Source organism: Beauveria bassiana (genome assembly GCF_000280675.1).
Source record: "Beauveria bassiana ARSEF 2860 unplaced genomic scaffold BBA_S00004, whole genome shotgun sequence".
Lineage (NCBI taxonomy): Eukaryota > Fungi > Ascomycota > Sordariomycetes > Hypocreales > Cordycipitaceae > Beauveria > Beauveria bassiana.
Window position 1 is genome coordinate 463333 of NW_007930839.1, and position 20712 is coordinate 484044.

The window sequence follows — 20712 nt, forward strand, 5'->3', positions numbered from 1 at the left end:
CAACACGCAAGTTCTCTTCCCCCTTTTCTCCGTTCATTCAAGACAATCACAATAACAAATTGTCCGCGAAATGTCTGGCATGTCGGATCAGAGAAAACTGGGCGCGACAAGAGTCCCAGCCAATCCCGTATAACAGATCTGAGTCGCTTCATTTCCCCGCCCCTGTAGCTGATCCGATGGGGTAATACGCGGGTGGCCTCTCGGTCCATTTCTTGTCAAGAGGGAGGAGCTTTTTTGCCTTGTGTATGTATCCGTAGTATTTATTATTTCGCGACTGCAATCCCGCGCTTCCGAAATGGTATGCTGACGCTGAAACATGGAAGCCGGTGCTGGGTGCATTTGGTGTGGATATTGTTCGTCATAACAAGTCAGCGCTGTGGCGCAAGAATCACTTGGAATAGTTATCCTCGCCGCTAATCTCAGGATAAATTAAGACTTGGATGGAATTGTTATTATTAATCAGACTATCATCATTTGATAATGAGACTAAGATCACTTTCCTTTTTCTAAAGTATTTAAAAACACGTTTAGAGTACCTAAGTTGCTTACCACTCTCTTAAATAATTCATGTAGTTTTCACTTTGAGATGAAGACAAAGTATTTACTCTTACATGAGAAGCTAAGCCTACAAAGATATATAACCTGATTATTTCCGCATAATGATGGTGTATCCACAGCCTGTGTACGGACTACGGAGTACTGGTATGTGGGGTCCGTTTCCGTCATCGCTCAGCTCCTGCCTTGCCGCCTACTATTACCCGCCACCTGCCTCTTTCATCTAACAAACTCGAACATCAAACATCTGCCAGCCGATTATCAACAGGCACAAATCCAAGCCGTCGCCATCATATTGCTCCTACATCGGCGACACAAAACACAACCCCACAGAAGAAAACGTACACCATAGCGCCCGAGGCCAGTACGGCCGTCGCAGTCCCACCTCGCCGCCTGGGACCTTCCTACAGCTCAAACCACAAACGTCGCGCGACCCCTCATCCAAACCCCATCCACCCATCTCCGGAGATGCCTGCTCTCACCATCTCGACCGACAAAAATACCCCTACGGCAACCGCAGCCGCGGCGACACCACAACCGCGCGCCGCCTCCCCGACCAACGGCCCGCCCATGTCCCCCATTACCCCGCCGTTGCGCGCCACGCAGCTCTCCGGCAACGTGGACGACGCCTCCTCGTCGTCGCGGCCGACGCTCGCGCACACGACGCAGCAGACACCCGTAACGCTGCCACTCGCTCCCGGACCCGAACCCATAGACTTTGATGCCAACCCCGACACGATTGCGCTCAAGTCGGCCATTGCTGTGTTGCAGCTACAGCGGCAGCGCGCAACCGCCGACATTCAGGCCCTTAGCCGCGCCAAGGACGAAGCCGTCGGCGATCCCGAAGCCTTTGTGCGCGACCTCGCCGCTGGCAAGGTGAATAATCCCCCCGCCGCCGCCGCCGCCGCCACGGGCTCTGACGATGACGAGGAAGAAGACGCGTCCGTGCAGCAGCAACAGCAAAAGAGGCATTGGAATACGCTACCGAAACCGCAAGAGGTCGTGCGATGCCCGCCCATCAACTGGTCACAGTACGCAGTCGTGGGCGACTCGCTCGATAAGCTGCACGCGGAACAGGTTGCGCGGCCGACGCAGGGCACCCCCGCCGCGTACATACCCGGCCATGCGGGCATGTACGAGTTTAGAGGCGGCGACGGCCGTCAAGAGACCTACCAGGGTGCGGCGGTGCCGTATAACCCCGTCAAGGACAGGGTTGACAGGAAAGCCACGAGCAAGGCGAGAAAGTAGACAACTTCTCACGTAACAGCACATTCTACAAATATGCACCAGTATGGCGTTTCGGGTGTTTGACAAAGCAAGCCAGGAATGGATTATTATATAGACGGCTAATCGACTTGTTCTTCTTTTTCTTTTTCTTGGTGAAGAAAATGCGAAGGCATATTCACTCACCGCCGAGAGAGGGACCTCGTACATGCCGTGAGGCACCGCCTGCCAACTGCGCAACGAAGCACAGAATAGATCACTGCCCATCTTCTCAGTCTCGGCCACGGGTCATGATGGATAAAGTGAGGTAAATGAAGAAGAATTAGCCTCACCGCCTCATACACCGCATCTCGGCTACTCATATGCTTGCTTACGCCTTCCGCATTCCCTGTTATCCATGGGCATCAGTCATTCAGGGAGGTCGCTGCAGACACGTTAATATCGCGGCGCTCCTAAACCAAAGAAAAGCGACTCACTCCATGCTATCCTGTACAGATCGACGCAGTCTTCTGTTGTACTGCTTTTTCTCATCGGGTGAATGGCTCCAATATAGCTTGGTTGCCTCGGGATGGACAATCTTTCGCGGGTCATACGCTGGCTGATCCTCCTCGAGAAGCTCCAGGATAGCCTCGATATGGCTGCGGACATCGCCTGAAGCACTTGCCGGTGGATTATAGCAGTATGTACCGTCCGGCGCAATCTGGTGGTGAAAGATCTTGGTTTGAAAAATGGCGCGAGGCTGCTCGTTGGGAAAGTGAGGGCTGAAATGCAGTTTGAGACGGAGCATGCCGCCGTCGAGATTGGTCATAGGACGCCCGAAATAAGTTAGAATCCAAACGAAAGCGTTGTCATTTTCCAAAGACACGCTATGTGGCACGTCTAGACCTCGAAAATAGGCAAGCATCTGCTCGAATTGGTGGCGCAAATTGACGGCCACGGTCGAGTCATTTCGCTGCGCCATCAGGCCATCTTCGGCCCAGGTAGTGAGCTCATCTTTGAGGGCCTTTTTGATATTTAAAAGGCGGCGCTCAAGATCTCGGTAGCAGAATTTCCCCTCCATGCTGTTGCTGCCAGGTTTTTCAAAGGGCATTTGTACAAAGCCTGCTCCGTCCCTGGTCTCTGATTGACCGAGTCGAATAGCTGCCATGTAGGATTCAAAATACCAGAGAAAACGTCGCTTGCAAAGGTCTTTGAAAGGCTCGAATGGTATTGTCGCTTCATCAACGTCTGCTTCTGTGCCGTTGCTATCTGTTGCTTTGGGTGGTGGAATCCTGGTTCCATCGATTTGCAAACCTAGATAGCGCTCCAAGCGTTGAATAACAGATATTCTCAAAGATTCATGACGTATCTATAACTTTAGTAGAAGCTACTAGATGCGGCGGTAGAAATCTTACTTTTTGCACGTAAGCCTGTTGATACTCCTTGTCTTTTGGGCTGTTGCTATTTTCGAACCCAGGCTCGTTCTCGAACGGATTCGCCGACATCAGACTCTGAATTGACAAAAGTATAGATTCCATGCCCTGGGCAGATGACCATTGCTCGCTTCGTTCACCTCTCCACGTGCTAGTTAAAGTTAGTGCGACTCACAGCTGTCTCCGTCGCAGCGTACCCTAGAATAGACCTGTGATGGTTAGCGAATGTGTGTCAAAACGGAAACACGGTGCTACACACAAGCAGACTTTTCCGTTTGCATAGATATTTGGGTTGAACCGACAGCGCCCTCCATTGGTGGTGACGCATTGCACGTTTGGTGCGGTCGAGGGGTAGGCTGCAGTTGGTTAGCACATGGCGAGCAACAGAGGACGACGTTGCCTACACTTGTGAAACTTGATGGCAAACTAGGAAGAATGATTAGACAAGTTTCACTCTGACCATGATGGCGACTTACTTCGTAGAATCCGAATTCGTAGGGGGTCTCGTGAGGTCCCACAATGAGCGCCTTTACGTTCCGCACGTCGACATCTCGGCAGGCGACGGCAATGGCTGGAGATGGTAAGTTGAGGTTATGGTATCGACGTAAAGTCAGCCGGTATAAGATAAACTCACCGAGATCGGAAGATCGTTGGAGGTCTGCCAACTCCTGTGAACCACAAATGTGAGCGCTGCGTGACTGGCCAGGCTGGGACGCTGCTCACCTTTGTGATGCGAATTATTGACTGGTCCATTGTGAGGACCCCGCGCGGCAAGGGCAATGAAAGGGACGGAGTGTCAGAACAGAGCTAAGAAGCCACAGATATCAGGAAGAAGAGGTAGCTTGTTCTTTCGAGGGTGGTTCACGAAATGGCGACTCTGGCCAGTTGCTGCATGTGAGGCGGCACAGCGGCAAGGCGGGGGCGGGGTAGAAGTCTGCTCTGAGGTGCAATTGGATGGAAGTTGGCAATGTACGCGAAATCGAATACTCAGACTTTCTACAGTCTCCGATTCTCCTTGACATGAGAGAAATAAAGTGGCTGTGAGGTTGCAAGAGGAGAGATGGGTGCAGCGGAGGATGCACATGGAACAAGAAAGACTGAGCATGCACAAGGCAGGCGGCAGGCGGCAACTTGCACTGATTCAGCGCAGCCTGTTTTGTGTGTGCGTTGCAAGGTTGAACCGAAGCGGTGCCCTTGCAAGCTAGTGCGGACTACCTAAATTATAATGAAGCCCAACTCACGGCCCAATAATTTGTCTAATCAATCATGGAAGGCCGCAGCTATACTCCATCTACAGGCAACCAGACTCGAGGCAGTGTAAATGGTTCGCAGGCGGTCGTTGATGCAGCTCAGCTCAGGCGAAGCGCCCTGTTAGGTAGGTGGTGGGGCTTGCAGCTGCAGGCTGTCATGGGGTCTTGTGCGAGGTTGCTGCCGCGCTGCTCTACCTACCTTATTTTACTAGTAGATTATTGGGCAACTATTTAAATATTAATTTCATAAAATCTCTTCTTCTACATTCAAGCGATTTCTTGTTTCTTCCCTTTTTTCCACCTTTTTTCAACAGTCTAGTGAGCCACTCTTTTTACCGCCTGTACCAGTGTCATGTGCAGCGTCCTACAAGTTGAAACTGATCATTGAAGACGAAAGAAAAGAAAAATTCGCTAAACTCTGGGAATCCATACTTTTAACTCTATTTATTCAATTTATCCGATGGAGAATTCTTCCAACCCAAAAGGTGCCGTTGATAAATACTTGATTGTGCATGTTTTCGAAGCCCCACCCATAGTAAAAGTACCTACGTACCTGCTAGATTCTACGCGACTGCGGCTGTCGCGTCACCCGCAACGCGTTAATAGGTTTCCATATCCTGAACCCTCGTTTCTGCCAGCCCAACGCCGCGTATATCTCAACACATCTTTTTCCATAGCTGCGCAGACCCTGAACCGCCACTCGTCGATACGACAATGGCATCTTTCTTCGATATCAAGGCGCGCAAGGCAGCGGCCGCCGCCAACGGTGGCTCTGAGCAGAAGCAGAGCAAGGTCAGCGACGGTCGCATACAGCCCTGGGTCGAGAAATAGTAAGTTCGCCGAGCTTTGGCAGGCACCTATAATGCCAGTCTTTTAACGTTTCTTAGCCGTCCCAAGAGTCTCGACGATGTTGCTGCTCAAGAACACACAGTCACTGTCCTGCAACGAACACTACAGGCCGCCAACGTAAGGCCTCTATCCGAGCTCCGGCAAGACGCACGCTGATGCCCGTTCCTTTATAGCTCCCTCACATGCTCTTTTACGGCCCGCCCGGCACCGGAAAGACGTCGACCATTCTCGCCCTCGCCAAGCAGCTCTACGGCCCGGAAATGATGAAGTCGCGTGTCCTCGAGCTCAACGCCTCCGATGAGCGTGGCATCTCCATTGTCCGCGAAAAGGTCAAAAACTTTGCGCGCATGCAGCTCACGAATCCGCCTGCCGGCTACCGCGAAAAGTATCCCTGCCCGCCCTTCAAGATCATCATCCTCGACGAGGCCGACTCCATGACGCAGGATGCCCAGAGCGCCCTTCGCCGCACCATGGAAATTTACAGCAAAATCACGCGCTTCTGTCTCATTTGCAACTACGTCACTCGCATTATCGACCCACTAGCCAGTCGCTGCAGCAAGTTTCGCTTCAAAAGCCTCGACCAGGGCAGCGCCATGAAGCGCCTCGAGGAGATTGCTGCCGCCGAGTCGGTACCTCTCGGGGACGGTGCCATCGACGCCCTGGTTCGCTGTAGCGAAGGTGACTTGCGTAAAGCCGTCACGTTTTTGCAGAGTGCGGCTCGTCTGATAGGTGCTGGTGCACAAGTCAAGGACGGTGACGGCGACGAGGACATGGACGTGGATAAGAAAGCGGTCACCGTCAAGATCATCGAAGACATCGCTGGCGTGATTCCCGGAGCGACAATAGACGAGCTCGTGGCTGCTCTGCGCCCACGAGGCTCAAATGGCTCGTATTCTAGCGTCTCCAAGGTGGTAGAAGACATGGTAGCCGACGGCTGGAGTGCTGGACAAATTGTATCGCAGGTAAGCGTCGTCCCCATCTCAATCACGGCCATTCCTAACTTTTTCTAGCTATACCAAGTCATCACGTTCGACGAAACGATCCCTGATGTACAAAAGAACAAAATTGTCATGGTATTCTCCGAAGTGGACAAGCGCTTGCTGGACGGAGCTGACGAGCACCTGTCGATTCTCGATTTGTCCATGAGAATATCCGCAATCATGTCTGAAAAATAAACATTTATGCGTAACGAATTGAACAACCCAAGATAAGGGTAAAAGAATCAAGATTTGGCTATGCATGCTACTAGACAGGGGTATATGTAAACACTCTTACTTCATGGTCCCTCTTGGCCCAGCAGACCCAGGTTGCCTCGCACCTTTGCCCACGGATCCGTCGAGCTTTGTGACTGTGCTCTGCTCCCCTTCCTCACATGTCTTCTAGCTCTCGGTGTGTCTGCACCGAGCCACATGTCTTCCTCGCCCGCAATCTCCTCGCTATCCAGAAGATTCTTTCCGGTAATCTTGCCAATATCTTTCAGGGTGCTCATCAGCCCCTCGAGAGCAATCTGTCCGTTCTCGACCGATTCTGCCACGGACTCTAGTGTTGCCATCTTGGCAGCGTCGGCAGCGTCCACCCACGGTTGTGCCTGGCTGACGAGACCAGCCTGCGATGCCGGGTTTGTACCTGATCGGTGGCGAGAGGCATCACCTTGGGGGAAAGTTGACAGCAGATCGCTTCCCTCGGCAGCTTTGCCAAGCTGACGGCTGTTTTCTTGGCTAGTCTTATTGAGCAGAGAGGATATATGCGTTCGGTATGCCACCGTGGCTTTGTGATTGGCAGAGGCATCGACGAGTGAGGCCAAATATGGCGTGAGGAGATGATCCATTGGCGGGAGCGGCGACGCCGCGTAACTCGTTCGCTTCGTAGCATTGACAATCCTCGACGGTGGTGGAAGCGTCTGCGATTCACTTGAAGCCATTTCTAATAAGACCTTGCGTGCCGAGACATAAAGAGTGTACTTTTCCTTGATATCGGCCAACTGTACCTGAATGGCCGCCAGGTCCGTCTTGCCGAGTCTAGCCCCCAACGAGCCGTCGCCCGTGCCATGTGCCTCCGGCGACGCCTTGCCGAGCTCCGTCTCAATCCAATGAATGAGCTCGTCCCGCGTCGCACCCAGCGCCATGAGCTTGGCTGCCTGGCTCGGCGGCTGCGACGTGCGATGCACGCGCTGTCTCGCTTCCTGCAGGAGCTGCTCCTCCTGCCTGAGGAGCAGCTTGGCGCGCAGAACGACCCTTTCAAGCTGGCTCACCTGACCGGGGATGTCCATCGGAGAAGAGGTCTGCTCAATGACCATGGTGTTGATGACGTCCCTGGGCACCGGGGGCAGAGCTGGCGTTCCCTGGAACATGCGGTCGGCGTCGAGAAACTCGGGGCCCGCCGCTGGCTGCTCCAACAGCGCATCGAGAGTCTCTTGCACCGCATACAGGCTGTCGCGCTTTTGGTGCAGCTTCAGCAGGGCCACTCGCTCTTCCAGGCCGAGCGCGACGGATCCGCCATCCGCCGTCCCCTCTGTACGCGGCTCCGGCAAATCATAATGTCGAGCCGCTTCAAATTCCTTTCGCGCGGCAATGTTATTCTTCACAGCGTCTAGGTATTCGCTGTATATACCGTGTACCGTTGTGCTATCTGTTTCGACAGTGCCATCGCCATCGCGCCCGTTTGCTAGGGCTAGCGACGACTTGATGGGACCTCCTTGCGCGCAATCACCGAGATGCGCGGCTAGTATGCGTCGAATATAGTTGACCTGTTCACGAGACTTGATGTATAGACTCAACTCATCCTCTATTTTCGCAGCGTTTTCATCGTTTGTTGGCATCTTGACGCACTTGCGTAGCTGTTGCAAAGTCGAAAGTGGCGCTGACACGCTGCACTTCACCATCACGTGGAGAAAGAAGCATTGCCGAGTTATACACAACAAATCACTAACAGTCGCGTCTGGCCAGTCCAAACGATATTGTGGTGAGTAAAAGAGCCTTTATGTTATGATAGAGTAATCAAATAAACTGATTACCATTAGTCAAGTCTGCGGTGCATTATAATTTTGTCGTAGATATTAGGTTTCGAGCACCTTTGTAATAGACCAGGATGTGCAAGTGGGTATGGGAGTTTCAGACCTCAATGCAAGCAAAATCCGGATAAATCAGGTTATAACTGAGAGTCATGCTTTATACACTGCCCAAGCAAGCTCGGAGTGGTCATCTATCCTGAAATTGTGCGTCAAAAGTGTTCAAACTGCAAAGTGCTGTGTGGCTGGCAGCAGCAAGGTCACCGAATTCGGAGCGTTCTGTTGTTAACGCGACTCCAATGACAAAGAGAAGAAGTTATACAGTAAGCGCGAGATGAGACCATAAAAAAAGAACCTATTAGGAATAAAAAGGCTCACGCGTCGGTATAAAACTATTCGGCTTCTTTTGCTGGTGACATTGCCCGTATGGGCTGTAGCAAGGTCATCTTCCTGCCTGGCTAGGGTACTGAGGTGGACGTACAACCGAAAGTCGCGTGAGAGGCGCTATATTCTTAGATTTGGGTAGGGTTTTGCGGATTCAAGATCCAAGTTTAGGGAATCTCGCTAGAAAAGCGAAGGCCCTCAGAAATAGTTATCAATATGTAGCGTTACTATCGCTCATAATATTTTGGTTTCAGCCTCAGCGCAACTAATGGGCAAGAGGTCTCCATGGATGCGGTCAAGAAGGCAGGCGCTTAACAATTTACTACTTGGCTATTGGTCATTCAGGATCCTCAGCAATTCTTCAATTTAGCAACGGCGTCAGAACCCTCACATTTGCTTATACTCCGAGAACCTCAGAAGAATGTCAAGTCTTCAAATAGAGCAAAGAAGCATGCCTCACACAACAGCAGCTGCCCCTCCTGACCACTTTGGGGTACTCATATCATGCCATTGCGGGTGGATTATAGAATAGAGCTTCGAGGTATAGTTCTGCGTGCCATTCATGGAACTCGACTCTGCTTGACGGGACTGTTTTAGTGCAAAATTTCTCCCATTATGCCGCGCTACGAACCGTCCCATGAACGTCGCATTCGACAATTTCCCTTTTGAGAAGGTCGTTTCAGGTTGAAAGAGCCAGGTTCATGGTTCCTACTTCAGACCAAAGTTCTCATTACAGAATGACTTGACTGCTCGAGTCCAGCTGGTCATACAGTTATATATATAAAGCGAAGTTCCTTTTCTTCTAGTCTGACTATCAAGCCCCTTTGTCAGCCTGCCTCTCTCTTTCTTTCTTTTCACCCACTATGTTTCTCTCATTCATTTTTGTCACGGCTCTTGCGGCGAAGCTAAGTTCCGCCACTGTCGGTGCGAATTGGTTATTCCCCGACGCTGAGTCAGGAAGCAATCTCATCAACGATGTCACGTTCCCCTTTGACTTGAGCAGGGCCCCTCAGCAGGCAGGCTTTTACTTTGCGCAACAGTTCAATTTCGACTATGCCGACGATAGCACCTACAGTGGTGCGCAACAGTTCTATTACGACTATAACCAGCCTAGTGCCTACATTGGTCTGCAGCCGCAGCCAAGAAACGCGAGCGGCAGTGTCATTCGTGCTGCCTTCTCCAGCTTCATTAACGGCACCACCACGAATTCGTCCCTATGCTATTATGGGGCAGACGGCGGCCCCGGTGTCAGCTGCGGCGTCGAGTTTAACGGTGATTACTCCCACAAGTACGATTGCGTCGCGGAAACGACCGATGGGGGTAATACTTGGCGAGGCACCGTGGTGAACACTAACACTGGAGCCTGGCACTCCATCGGTGAATGGACTCTGCCCAAGAAAGCGGCCGGTATTGGGCCGCGGGGTCTCGGATTTGCTGAATATTACTCGTATCCTCGCGATCAGTACAACACGGAAATTTGCAATGCCCTGCCTTCGACGGAAGTTTCCTTCTTCTCGCCGTCTAGCAGCACCAACCGCGCCGGTGAAGGGGTAATTGAGAAGCCGTACGAATACGGTGTCTGTGAACACAGGTCTGCTTTCAGAACTTGGGGTGTTAGTGAAGGTTACCATGTCAAGACAGGCTTTCAGGGCCAAGGTCGCGGTCATTGGTGGTCTTGGTAGCGTATTCTGATTTCATGGCGAAGACAATACATTCATTTCTGGGGCTGTTCTGCCATTTTGGAGTTCTATTTTCTTGCCCGCGTTGACTTTGTTTTTATAGAGTCTTGTTTCCATTCTATCACATCGTCCATCTTGTAGATTGTCAACAGTTGTGCTCACGACAACTCCTCATTCCCTGCAAGCTCAAAATCACCCAGTAATTGACCCAGAGAACCACAAAACTACCTAGCATCGCTCAATCTCCTTTTCAGCAATGCCCCGTGTATTTGTACAAGGCCGAGTCATTGCCAATCCATGGAAAGGGGAGGGGGTATTTCTTCTCATTTAATTCCATTTAAAGCCAGATTTTCAGACGAATATTTGGTTGTAAGTCCAAGCCGATGGCCCCTCAGCCCCTCCATGGACCAGCGAATGGCGCTAGACTGAATACGGTACTAGCGCCTCTGCCTGGAGTGGGATCTGAAATTTATCGGCGCGACACACTGTCCAGCTGCCAGCAGCTAAACAACGACTTTTCATTTTCCCAGCATTGACGCGCTGCCTGAACTCCTTTGTCCCGACGCGCATAACAGACCATTATCCAGGAAAGCAGCGCATGATTGATTAGCGGCCAAGCTCCGCGAGCCGCCGTCGAGCACATCGACGTTCTGCCTTCCTGTAGAGAGCTTCAACAACATCGCCACCATGTCGGAACCTCATCGCGATGTCTCCCAGTACAAGTACTCGGCCATGTCCAACCTGGTCCTCCAGGCGGACCGTCGATTTGTCTCGCGACGAAATGACGAGTCTACTGGTGACCCAGAGTCCCTCGCGGGGCGCTTGAGCATTCGTGACATGGGTGCGCGAGTCGCTCGTGACGAGGCGCCGAAGCAAAAGAGGCAACCCGGTTTACCAGACATTCAGAGAGGCAGCATTAAAGAAGGCCAGGACGTTCTTCTGCGCGAACAGCAAAAACGAAAGGCTGACAACGCCAACCTCCGAGCTACTGGCGTCCTTGGCGCAAACGAGCCCTTGGTAGAGGGTATCACCTACCGACCTCGCACCCTCGCAACACGTGCCACATTCGATTTAATACTCACTCTTGTCGCAACGACACTAGGAGATGTACCACATGAAGTCGTTCGAAGCGCAGCCGATGCAGTTCTGGAATACTTGAAAGACGATGACTTGAAAGATCTTGACAAGAAGAAGGAGATCGACGATATCCTCGGCGCGACGCTGAACCCCAAGCAATTCAACGAATTGATCAATCTTGGCAAAAAGATCACGGATTACGATGCTCAAGATGATGATGACGACGTTGCCATGGGCGACGGCACCGGCGACGCTGAAATCGACGAGCGTCAAGGAGTTGCTGTCGACTTTGACGATGAAGAAGATGAAGACGAACTTGTCCCTGAGGTCCGCGACGACTCATCTGATAGCGAAGATGAAGATGATGCCGACGAGAATGGGACACCGAAGCCAGAGACTGACGCAAAAGATGACGACAACGAGATGGTTCTCGATGCAGGTCAATCCGGTGGCAAGGCCGACAAGACCGACAAGGGCACCATCGCAGCCAGAGATATTGATGCTTTTTGGCTCCAAAGAAAAATTGGCGCTTTCTATCCCGACGCTCATGAGCAGACTGACAAAACAAAGGAAGCCCTCCGCATTCTGTCAGGGGAGCCTGACGATGCTGGCGGTGAAGACAGGTCTCTGCGAGAAATTGAGAATGACTTGATGGAACTGTTCGATTTTGAGCATCATGAACTTGTGCAGAAGCTTGTCGAGAACAGAGAGAAAGTCTTTTGGCTTACCAAGCTGGCCAGAGCCGAGAATGCCGAAGCCCGCGAGCAGGTTGAGCGTGAGATCGCCTCTGAAGGATTACAACACATTCTGAACGAGCTCCACGGCAAGACTGGCGAGGATGGAGAGCATAAGGGTATGAAGATGGATATCGACGTACCCGCATCATTTACAGCAAATCAGCAAAAGGAAGAAGCCACCGATGGCCGTCTTGTCGGTGGTCTTCAGCCGAGAAAGCTCATCAACCTTGATAACCTGGTATTTGACCAAGGGAACCATTTGATGACAAATCCCAAAGTTCGACTACCCGAGGGCTCTACTAAACGCTCATTCAAGGGCTACGAAGAAATTCATGTGCCACCTCCCAAGAAGCGCAACGATCCCGATGACGTTCTTATTCCAATTACCGACATGCCAGAGTGGTCACGCGCGCCTTTTGGAACTACTAAGTCTCTCAACAAGATTCAGTCCAAGTGTTTCCCTACAGCCTTTGGTGATGACGGCAATATGCTCATTTGCGCACCGACAGGTTCTGGCAAGACCAACGTTGCTATGCTCACCATCCTCCGCGAGATTGGGAAGAATAGAAACCCTGAAACGGGCGATATTGATCTGGACTCCTTCAAGATTGTCTACATTGCACCTCTCAAAGCCCTAGTGCAAGAACAGGTTGGCAACTTTGGCAAGCGTCTGGAGCCATACGGTATTCGAGTTGCAGAGTTGACTGGTGATCGTCAGCTCACCAAGGCTCAAATTGCTGAAACGCAAATCATTGTCACGACTCCCGAGAAATGGGACGTCATCACGAGAAAAGCCAACGATTTGTCATATACTAACCTGGTTCGTCTCGTCATCATTGACGAAATTCACTTGCTTCACGATGACCGTGGCCCTGTTCTGGAGAGCATCGTCAGCAGAACCATTCGCAAGACGGAGCAAACCGGAGAACCGGTACGTCTCGTCGGTTTGTCTGCCACACTACCCAACTACCGTGATGTTGCCAGCTTCCTGCGCGTCGATGTTGACTCTGGTCTCTTCCACTTTGACGGATCTTTCCGACCTTGCCCCCTGCGCCAAGAATTTATTGGTGTAACGGATCGCAAGGCCATCAAGCAGCTCAAGACAATGAACGATGTCACGTACAACAAGGTTCTAGAACACGTCGGCCAAAACAGGAACCAGATGCTGATTTTCGTGCACTCTCGGAAAGAGACAGCGAAAACTGCTCGCTACATCAGAGACAAGGCTTTGGAGATGGAGACGATCAACCAAATTCTCCGCCACGATGCTGGTAGTCGTGAGGTCCTTCAGGAAGCTGGCAGCCAAGCTACGGATAAGGACCTCAAAGATCTGCTGCCTCACGGTTTTGGTATCCATCACGCTGGTATGAACCGTATTGACAGAACTGATGTCGAAGATCTCTTTGCCAGAGGTGCCATTCAGGTTCTTGTCTGTACCGCCACTCTAGCTTGGGGTGTCAACTTGCCCGCCCATACCGTCATCATCAAGGGTACTCAGGTCTACTCTCCCGAGAAGGGTACTTGGGTTGAGTTAAGCCCCCAGGATGTATTGCAGATGCTTGGTCGTGCGGGTCGGCCCCAGTTCGACACATACGGTGAAGGCATCATCATCACCACGCAAACCGAGATTCAATACTACCTTTCTCTCCTCAATCAGCAACTGCCCATTGAGAGTCAGTTTGTTAGCAAGTTAGTCGACAACCTCAACGCCGAAATCGTGTTAGGCAACGTCAGGACACGCGACGAAGGTGTTGAGTGGCTCGGATATACCTATCTTTTCGTGCGCATGCTGCGATCCCCCGGATTGTATCAAGTAGGGGCCGACTATGAAGACGACGTGGCTCTCGAGCAGAAGCGTGTAGACCTGATTCACGCTGCGGCCATGGTTTTGAAAAAGATGAGTTTGGTCAAATACGACGAGAAGACTGGGCGTTTCCAATCAACTGAGCTTGGCCGCATCGCCTCGCACTATTACATTACTGCCAGCTCTATGGAAACTTACAACAACCTGATCCAGCCTTCCATTACCACCATTGAGCTTTTTCGTGTATTCTCGTTGTCAGCTGAGTTCAAATACATCCCAGTCCGGCAAGATGAGAAGCTAGAGCTTGCCAAGCTTCTCGGGCGCGTGCCGATTCCCGTCAAGGAGAGCATCGAGGAGCCCCAATGCAAGATCAACGTTCTCCTCCAAGCGTACATTTCACGCCTATCCCTCGACGGCCTTGCGCTCATGGCTGACATGGTTTACATCACCCAGAGTGCTGGTCGCATCCTGAGAGCCGTTTTCGAGATCGCTCTCAAGAAGAACTGGGCTTCCGTTGCAAAGACTGCACTTGATCTTTGCAAGATGGCTGAGAAGAGAATGTGGCCTACCATGACCCCCTTGCGACAGTTTCCCACCTGCCCGCGCGACGTTATTCAAAAAGCCGAGCGTATCGATGTCGCATGGGATAGCTACTTTGACCTCGACCCTCCTCGCATGGGTGAGCTTCTCGGAATGCCCCGCGCTGGCCGTACTGTTTGCAACTTTGTGGCCAAATTCCCCCGCGTCGATGTACAGGCCCAAGTTCAGCCTATGACCAGGTCCATGCTGAAGGTTGAGCTCGCCATTACTCCTAACTTTGAGTGGGATGATTCCGTACACGGTGGCGCGGAGAATTTTTGGATTTTCGTCGAGGACTGCGACGGTGAAGACATCCTTTTCCACGACACCTTCCTCTTGCGCAAAGATTATGCCATCTCCGAGTCAAACGAGCACATTGTCGACTTCACTGTCCCCATCACTGACCCCATGCCGCCCAACTACTTCATTTCGGTCGTGTCTGATCGATGGATGCACTCCGAGACGCGCATTCCTGTTTCTTTTCAGAAGCTGATTCTTCCCGAGAAGTTCCCTCCCCACACAGAGCTGCTTGAGCTTCAACCTCTGCCCATCTCTGCGCTCAAGACTGCAAGCTACATCAAGCTGTATCCCGAGTGGAGGCAGTTCAACAAGATTCAGTCGCAGGTTTTCAACTCACTCTACAAGACGGATCAAAATGTGTTTCTCGGTGCTCCGACGGGCAGCGGCAAGACTGTTTGTGCGGAATTTGCCCTGCTTCGCCACTGGGCTCAAGAGGACTCTGGCAGAGCTGTCTACATTGCTCCTTTCCAGGAGCTCGTCGATGCTCGTCTGCAAGACTGGCAGAAACGGCTCAGCCACTTGGCCGGTGGCAAGGAAATTGTCAAGCTTACCGGAGAGACCGCCACTGACTTGAAGATGCTCGAACAGGGTGACCTAATACTTGCCACGCCCACCCAATGGGATGTGCTTTCGCGTCAATGGAAGCGTCGAAAGAATGTACAGAGTGTTCAGCTCTTCATTGCGGACGATCTCCACCTACTGGGAGGCTCACAGGGCTATGTATACGAAATAATCGTGTCTCGTATGCATTACATCCGGACTCAGACCGAGTTGCCACTCCGAATTGTTGCCCTGAGCGTCTCTCTCGCCAATGCGCGTGACATCGGCGAGTGGATTGATGCCAAGAAACATGATATTTACAACTTTAGTCCCCACGTTCGGCCTGTCCCTCTTGAACTGCACATCCAGACCTTTTCGAATTCTCACTTCCCTTCACTCATGCTTGCCATGGCCAAGCCAACGTACGTTGCCATCACACAAATGTCGGCAGACAAACCGGCCGTGGTTTTTGTACCCAACAGAAAGCAAACAAGAAGCACAGCGCGTGATTTGCTGGCTGCCTGCGTCGCAGACGAAGATGAAGACAGATTCCTTCATGTTGATGTTGATCAAATGAAGCCCTTGCTGGACCGTATCCACGAGGAGGCTCTGGCAGAGGCCCTGTCTCACGGTATTGGTTACTACCATGAGGCGCTGAGCCAAAGTGATAAGCGCATAGTGAAGCATTTATTCGATAATGGCGCAATACAGGTCCTTGTTGCCTCTCGCGAGGTGTGCTGGGAGCTGACGTGTACCGCCCACTTGGTCATTGTCATGGGTACACAATACTTTGAAGGCCGCGAGCACCGATATGTCGACTATCCCCTCAGCGAAGTGTTGCAGATGTTTGGCAAGGCTCTGCAACTCTCTAATGATGGCCGCTGCCGCGGTGTTCTCATGCTTCCGCAGGTCAAGCGTGAATATTACAAAAAGTTCCTCGGTGAAGCTCTTCCTGTTGAGTCTCACCTACACAACTACCTTCACGACGCATTTGTGACAGAGATCAGCACCAAAATGATTGAGTCTGGTGAGGACGCTATCAACTGGTCGACTTTTACCTACTTTTATCGTCGTCTGCTTGCCAATCCCAGCTACTACGGTCTCACCAGCACAACTCATGAAGGCCTCAGCAACTACATGTCGGACCTCGTCGAGACGACTCTGCGCGAACTTGACGAGTCCAAGATTATCGATTTCGATGATGAGGATGGTTCCGTGTCGCCACAGAATGCCGCCATGATTGGCGCCTACTATAACATTTCATACATCACCATGCAGACATTTCTGCTGTCATTGTCGGCGCGTACAAAACTCAAGGGCATACTTGAAATTGTCACGTCAGCTACGGAGTTTGAGTCTATTCAAGTACGCCGCCACGAGGATGGCCTGCTCCGTCGCATCTATGACCGCATTCCCGTCAAGATGGCTCAGCCTACCTTTGATACTCCTCATTTCAAGGCCTTTGTTCTTCTCCAGGCGCATTTCTCAAGAATGCAGCTGCCCATTGATCTCGCCAAGGACCAAGAGACTATCTTATCTCGCGTTCTCAGCCTGCTAAGTGCCATTGTGGATATTTTGTCGTCTGATGGTCATCTGAATACTATGAATGCAATGGAAATGTCACAGATGGTTGTGCAAGCCATGTGGGATCGTGACAGTCCTCTGAAGCAGATCCCACATTTCGGGCCCAACGTTGTCAAAGTCGCGAACGAGTTTGGCATCAAGGATATCTTTGACTTCATGGAGGCTATGAATCCTGACGAGAATGCCGACTACAAGAATCTCATCAAGCGACTCGGCTTGTCTCAGAAGCAGCTTGGCGAGGCTGCCAATTTCACCAACGATAATTATCCCGACCTAGAGCTGGAGCATGAGGTCTTAGCGGAGGACGAGATCCGCGCTGGCGAGCCTGCTTATCTTAACGTCAAAATTGCGCGAAACCTCGAGGAGGATGATGGCGAATACGATTCGACGGTGCACGCACCATTTTATCCTACAAAGAAGATGGAGAATTGGTGGCTGGTTGTCGGCGACGACAAGACGAACAGCCTGCTCGCGATCAAGCGTGTCACCATTGGCCGTGAGCTGAATGTGCGCCTCGAATATACGGTACCTACACCCGGTAATCATGAGTTGAAGCTGCTGCTCATGAGCGACAGTTACGTCGGCGTGGATCAAGAACGGCAATTTTCTGTTACTGCTGCTGAGGGCATGGATGTTGATTCGGACGAGGCAGAAGAAGATGAAGATGACGAGTAAAGGAGCTCAAATATATTGGCAATGTACATTATAGTTAGAAAGGAGGTGAAAGAACATGCAACGTTTGGCTTTATGGTAGTTTTCGAAATGTCTTCCTTTTACGCAGTGGTGAGCGCGCGGGCGCTCAATCAGGGTATCCTGGCCAAACCACCACAAGCTAGTATCGTGGGTGTTGAGTGACGAGCGCTCTGTACATGTTGTCAACACCTATTCAAAACATTATTCCCAAAATACCGAGCCTGGTTGACGGTGCCCACAGCCAAGGCTTACTAGTTTTCTGGGGCCGCGCATGGTTCAGGCGCCCTGTTTGTTGATTCTCATCCTCACCAACCTCTCGGTCTCGGTCACCTTCCACATATAGCGTCACGTGATGGGTATGCTGTGACGTGAGAGGTGCTCGTCCTGGCTATCCCATCTGCCCAGCCAGACCGGCCGTGACCTTACTTCTGACTACCCACATCATACCTCAACAAGGGTGAGTCTACGAGCTTGGAAAGCGCGCATTTCATCCCGCCCAACCTTTCTACCATCGCGCAACACGCTTTGCGACTGCCATTGGATCAAGCTACACGCGCTCCCACACGCGTCACAACTCTCTATCCCGTCTCTCCACGCACCCTGGTTGAAGCTTCACTGTTGGTGACCTTGCACAAACCCCATCGCGATTCGTGCTTCTGCGTCGCCCTCAGCATCAGCTCTCTGCCAATTGCATATTTTCGACACGGCCATCTCAACAATGGCCGATACTCCCTCCAACGTCCCCGAGGTCGCTGCGCCCGTCGCCACCGAGCAAACGGCTACCACCGAGCCAATCGCCGCGCCATCTGGTGGCGAGGCCGCAGACGAGGCCAAGACTGCCGTGATCGTACCCAAAGAGGAAACAGAGAAAACAGAGGGTAAGTTTGATTGTGGTTTGCCATTTTACCGGCAGATTCTGCGCCAGGCTCGCGCATCCTGCCGCGCAGTGGATGATGCCGATCGAAACGAGGCGTCAGCCGCGCACCGTCGCTCATCGGACGCGCTGCTTCCATCAACAACCAGCACATATTAACACGACCTTGCAGATGCGATCAACACAGAGGATGGAGCCGCCACCGAGGGTGACGTCGACATGAAGGAGGCTGCTGAGGCCGTGCCCGCCGCCGTTGCGACCGAGACACCCAATTCGAAGAAGAACAATCGCCGCAAGTCTGTTGGCGGAGGACTGAGCCGAAAGGGTTCCAAGGCCCGCCTTAGCACGCACACTGACGCCAAGCCCGGTGACCACTTTCTGATGAAGCTCAAGGGTTTTCCCCCATGGCCTGTTATTATCTGCGACGAGAGTATGCTGCCTCCGGCTCTTACCAGCTCACGCCCCGTTTCCGCAGCCAAACCCGACGGCACCTATGCTGAGGCATATGCGGACGGTGGCAAACGAGTTCATCACAGAACGTTCCCTGTCATGTATCTTTATACCAATGAATTGTAGGTTGCTCTTGCGAACAGTTAGGTATCCGCACACTAACAAACATAGCGGCTGGGCTGCCAACACAACCTTGACCGAGCTCACGGCGGAAAAGGCCAGAAACTCTATCAACGACAAGATGCGCCAAGTACTGCGCTCTGCCTTTGAGCTGGCTGAGCAGCAGCACCCGGTCGATTACTACAAGGAGGAGCTCCAAGCATTCGAGGATAAACGTCACCTCGAACAAAAGCACCAGGAAGAGTACGAGGCCAAACAGGAAGCTCTCAGAAAGGAAGCTGCCGCGACGCCAAAGAAGAGCAAGAAGAGCAAGAAGGCTGAAGAAGATGATTTCGACATGGACGATGTTGACTCCGCCAAGCCCAAGTCTAAGAAACGCAAGGCCAACGAGACCAGCGTATGTACCCGTGTGCTTGAGATTGGTCCTTTGCTAATAATCTTCCAGACCCCCCAGCGCTCCGATTCTGTCAAAAAGCCCAAGATTAAGCTTAACACGTCTTCAACACCCAAGGCTAACGGAACCCCGAGCAAGAAGGCCGAGTCTGCCACCAAGCCGAAGTCTGACAAGAAGGCCAAGGACCTTAAGAAGGCCAATGAGCCCAAGATGACTCCGCAAGAGAAGCGCGAGCGCAAGCAGGTGCGTAAGGACGCTGCGGTCAACGAATGTGCGCTAACTATTTGTAGAAGGAAGTTTTCTTTCTCCGCCACAAGCTCCAGAAGGGCCTCTTGTCCAAGGATACACCGCCTGTCGAGACGGAGATGAAGGGCATGTCGGAGTACCTGACCGCTCTGGAGACATTCACGGATCTCGAGGCTTCAATCATTCGTGAGACCAAGATCAACAAGGTCCTCAAGGCCATACTGAAAATGGAGAGCATCCCTCGCGAAGAGGAGTTTAGCTTCAAGAGGAGGTCGCAGGGCCTGTTGGACAAGTGGAACAAGCTTCTCGCCAGTGCTGCTGCTGCAGCTCCTGCCGGAAACACTAATGGTGCCAACGGTTCTGATGAGAAAAAGGGCACGAATGGCGCCAATGAGGGCGCCACGGAGGCCAAGTCGTTGTCGGAAAAGGCCGTCGATGTGAAGGAGCAGACGGAGCCTTCTGAGCCTGTCAAGGCCGATGAAAAGACCCCCGAGGCAGTACGCGACTCCGTTTGATATACTGGGGCACTTCTAATATTCTATAGGTCGCAGCTGCCGAGTAAACGACGAACGGGGGTACGGCCTAATAAAATTCCCGATTTCTTTTGTTCGGCGCACAAGCAGACTTTTTTGGCTTCATGTTGCTGATTTTGATTTCTCCATGTTTAGTTTAGGGTTTACGGGGCTGGCGGGTTGGATGTATGATATATCACATTATGAGCTCTCTTTCGACATTGAAGCAGTCTCGAAAATGGTGCGAGCCTAAGCTGACGCTTCGGTCACTGAAAATGCCCAAAAAGTTTGAAGAGGCTAGAAGCAGTCGCGACGGTGTTGGCGGGGATATTTGGAAGAAGCGCTTTGGTCAATACTTATCACCGTATGATAACTATTCTTCATGCTCTGTCCGTGTGCGATGGCTACGAAAATACTTTATAAAGTTGCGAAAACCGCACGT

The 20712-nt window shown here is 51.9% G+C and overlaps 7 protein-coding genes across 7 annotated transcripts; 5 read left to right on the forward strand and 2 right to left on the reverse strand.

Annotated features, from left to right (window-relative positions):
- Positions 1-1023: 1023 nt before the first annotated feature.
- BBA_01936 (uncharacterized protein) lies at positions 1024-1803 on the forward strand (the record flags this gene model as incomplete). Its single annotated transcript, XM_008597033.1, has 1 exon — positions 1024-1803. One exon carries the CDS (start codon positions 1024-1026, stop codon positions 1801-1803), a length of 780 nt encoding a protein of 259 aa, XP_008595255.1.
- A 384-nt stretch (positions 1804-2187) lies between these two features.
- BBA_01937 (ubiquitin-conjugating enzyme) lies at positions 2188-3944 on the reverse strand (the record flags this gene model as incomplete). The annotated part of the gene is made up of 9 exons (XM_008597034.1): positions 2188-2203; positions 2256-3127; positions 3174-3342; positions 3389-3400; positions 3451-3547; positions 3596-3617; positions 3668-3762; positions 3826-3859; positions 3915-3944. 9 exons carry the CDS (start codon positions 3942-3944, stop codon positions 2188-2190), a joined length of 1347 nt encoding a protein of 448 aa, XP_008595256.1.
- A 1211-nt stretch (positions 3945-5155) lies between these two features.
- On the forward strand, positions 5156-6465 carry BBA_01938 (replication factor C; the record flags this gene model as incomplete). The annotated part of the gene is made up of 4 exons (XM_008597035.1): positions 5156-5271; positions 5329-5407; positions 5464-6252; positions 6301-6465. 4 exons carry the CDS (start codon positions 5156-5158, stop codon positions 6463-6465), a joined length of 1149 nt encoding a protein of 382 aa, XP_008595257.1.
- A 101-nt stretch (positions 6466-6566) lies between these two features.
- Positions 6567-8108, reverse strand: BBA_01939 (uncharacterized protein; the record flags this gene model as incomplete). Its single annotated transcript, XM_008597036.1, has 1 exon — positions 6567-8108. One exon carries the CDS (start codon positions 8106-8108, stop codon positions 6567-6569), a length of 1542 nt encoding a protein of 513 aa, XP_008595258.1.
- A 1436-nt stretch (positions 8109-9544) lies between these two features.
- Positions 9545-10363, forward strand: BBA_01940 (gp24-like protein; the record flags this gene model as incomplete). The annotated part of the gene is made up of 1 exon (XM_008597037.1): positions 9545-10363. One exon carries the CDS (start codon positions 9545-9547, stop codon positions 10361-10363), a length of 819 nt encoding a protein of 272 aa, XP_008595259.1.
- A 684-nt stretch (positions 10364-11047) lies between these two features.
- Positions 11048-17656, forward strand: BBA_01941 (Sec63 Brl domain-containing protein; the record flags this gene model as incomplete). The annotated part of the gene is made up of 1 exon (XM_008597038.1): positions 11048-17656. The coding sequence occupies one exon, from the start codon at positions 11048-11050 to the stop codon at positions 17654-17656; it is 6609 nt and encodes a 2202-aa protein (XP_008595260.1).
- A 736-nt stretch (positions 17657-18392) lies between these two features.
- BBA_01942 (PWWP domain-containing protein) lies at positions 18393-20320 on the forward strand (the record flags this gene model as incomplete). Its single annotated transcript, XM_008597039.1, has 6 exons — positions 18393-18552; positions 18721-19120; positions 19170-19515; positions 19564-19755; positions 19803-20255; positions 20303-20320. The coding sequence occupies 6 exons, from the start codon at positions 18393-18395 to the stop codon at positions 20318-20320; spliced, it is 1569 nt and encodes a 522-aa protein (XP_008595261.1).
- Between the last annotated feature and the right edge of the window lie 392 nt (positions 20321-20712).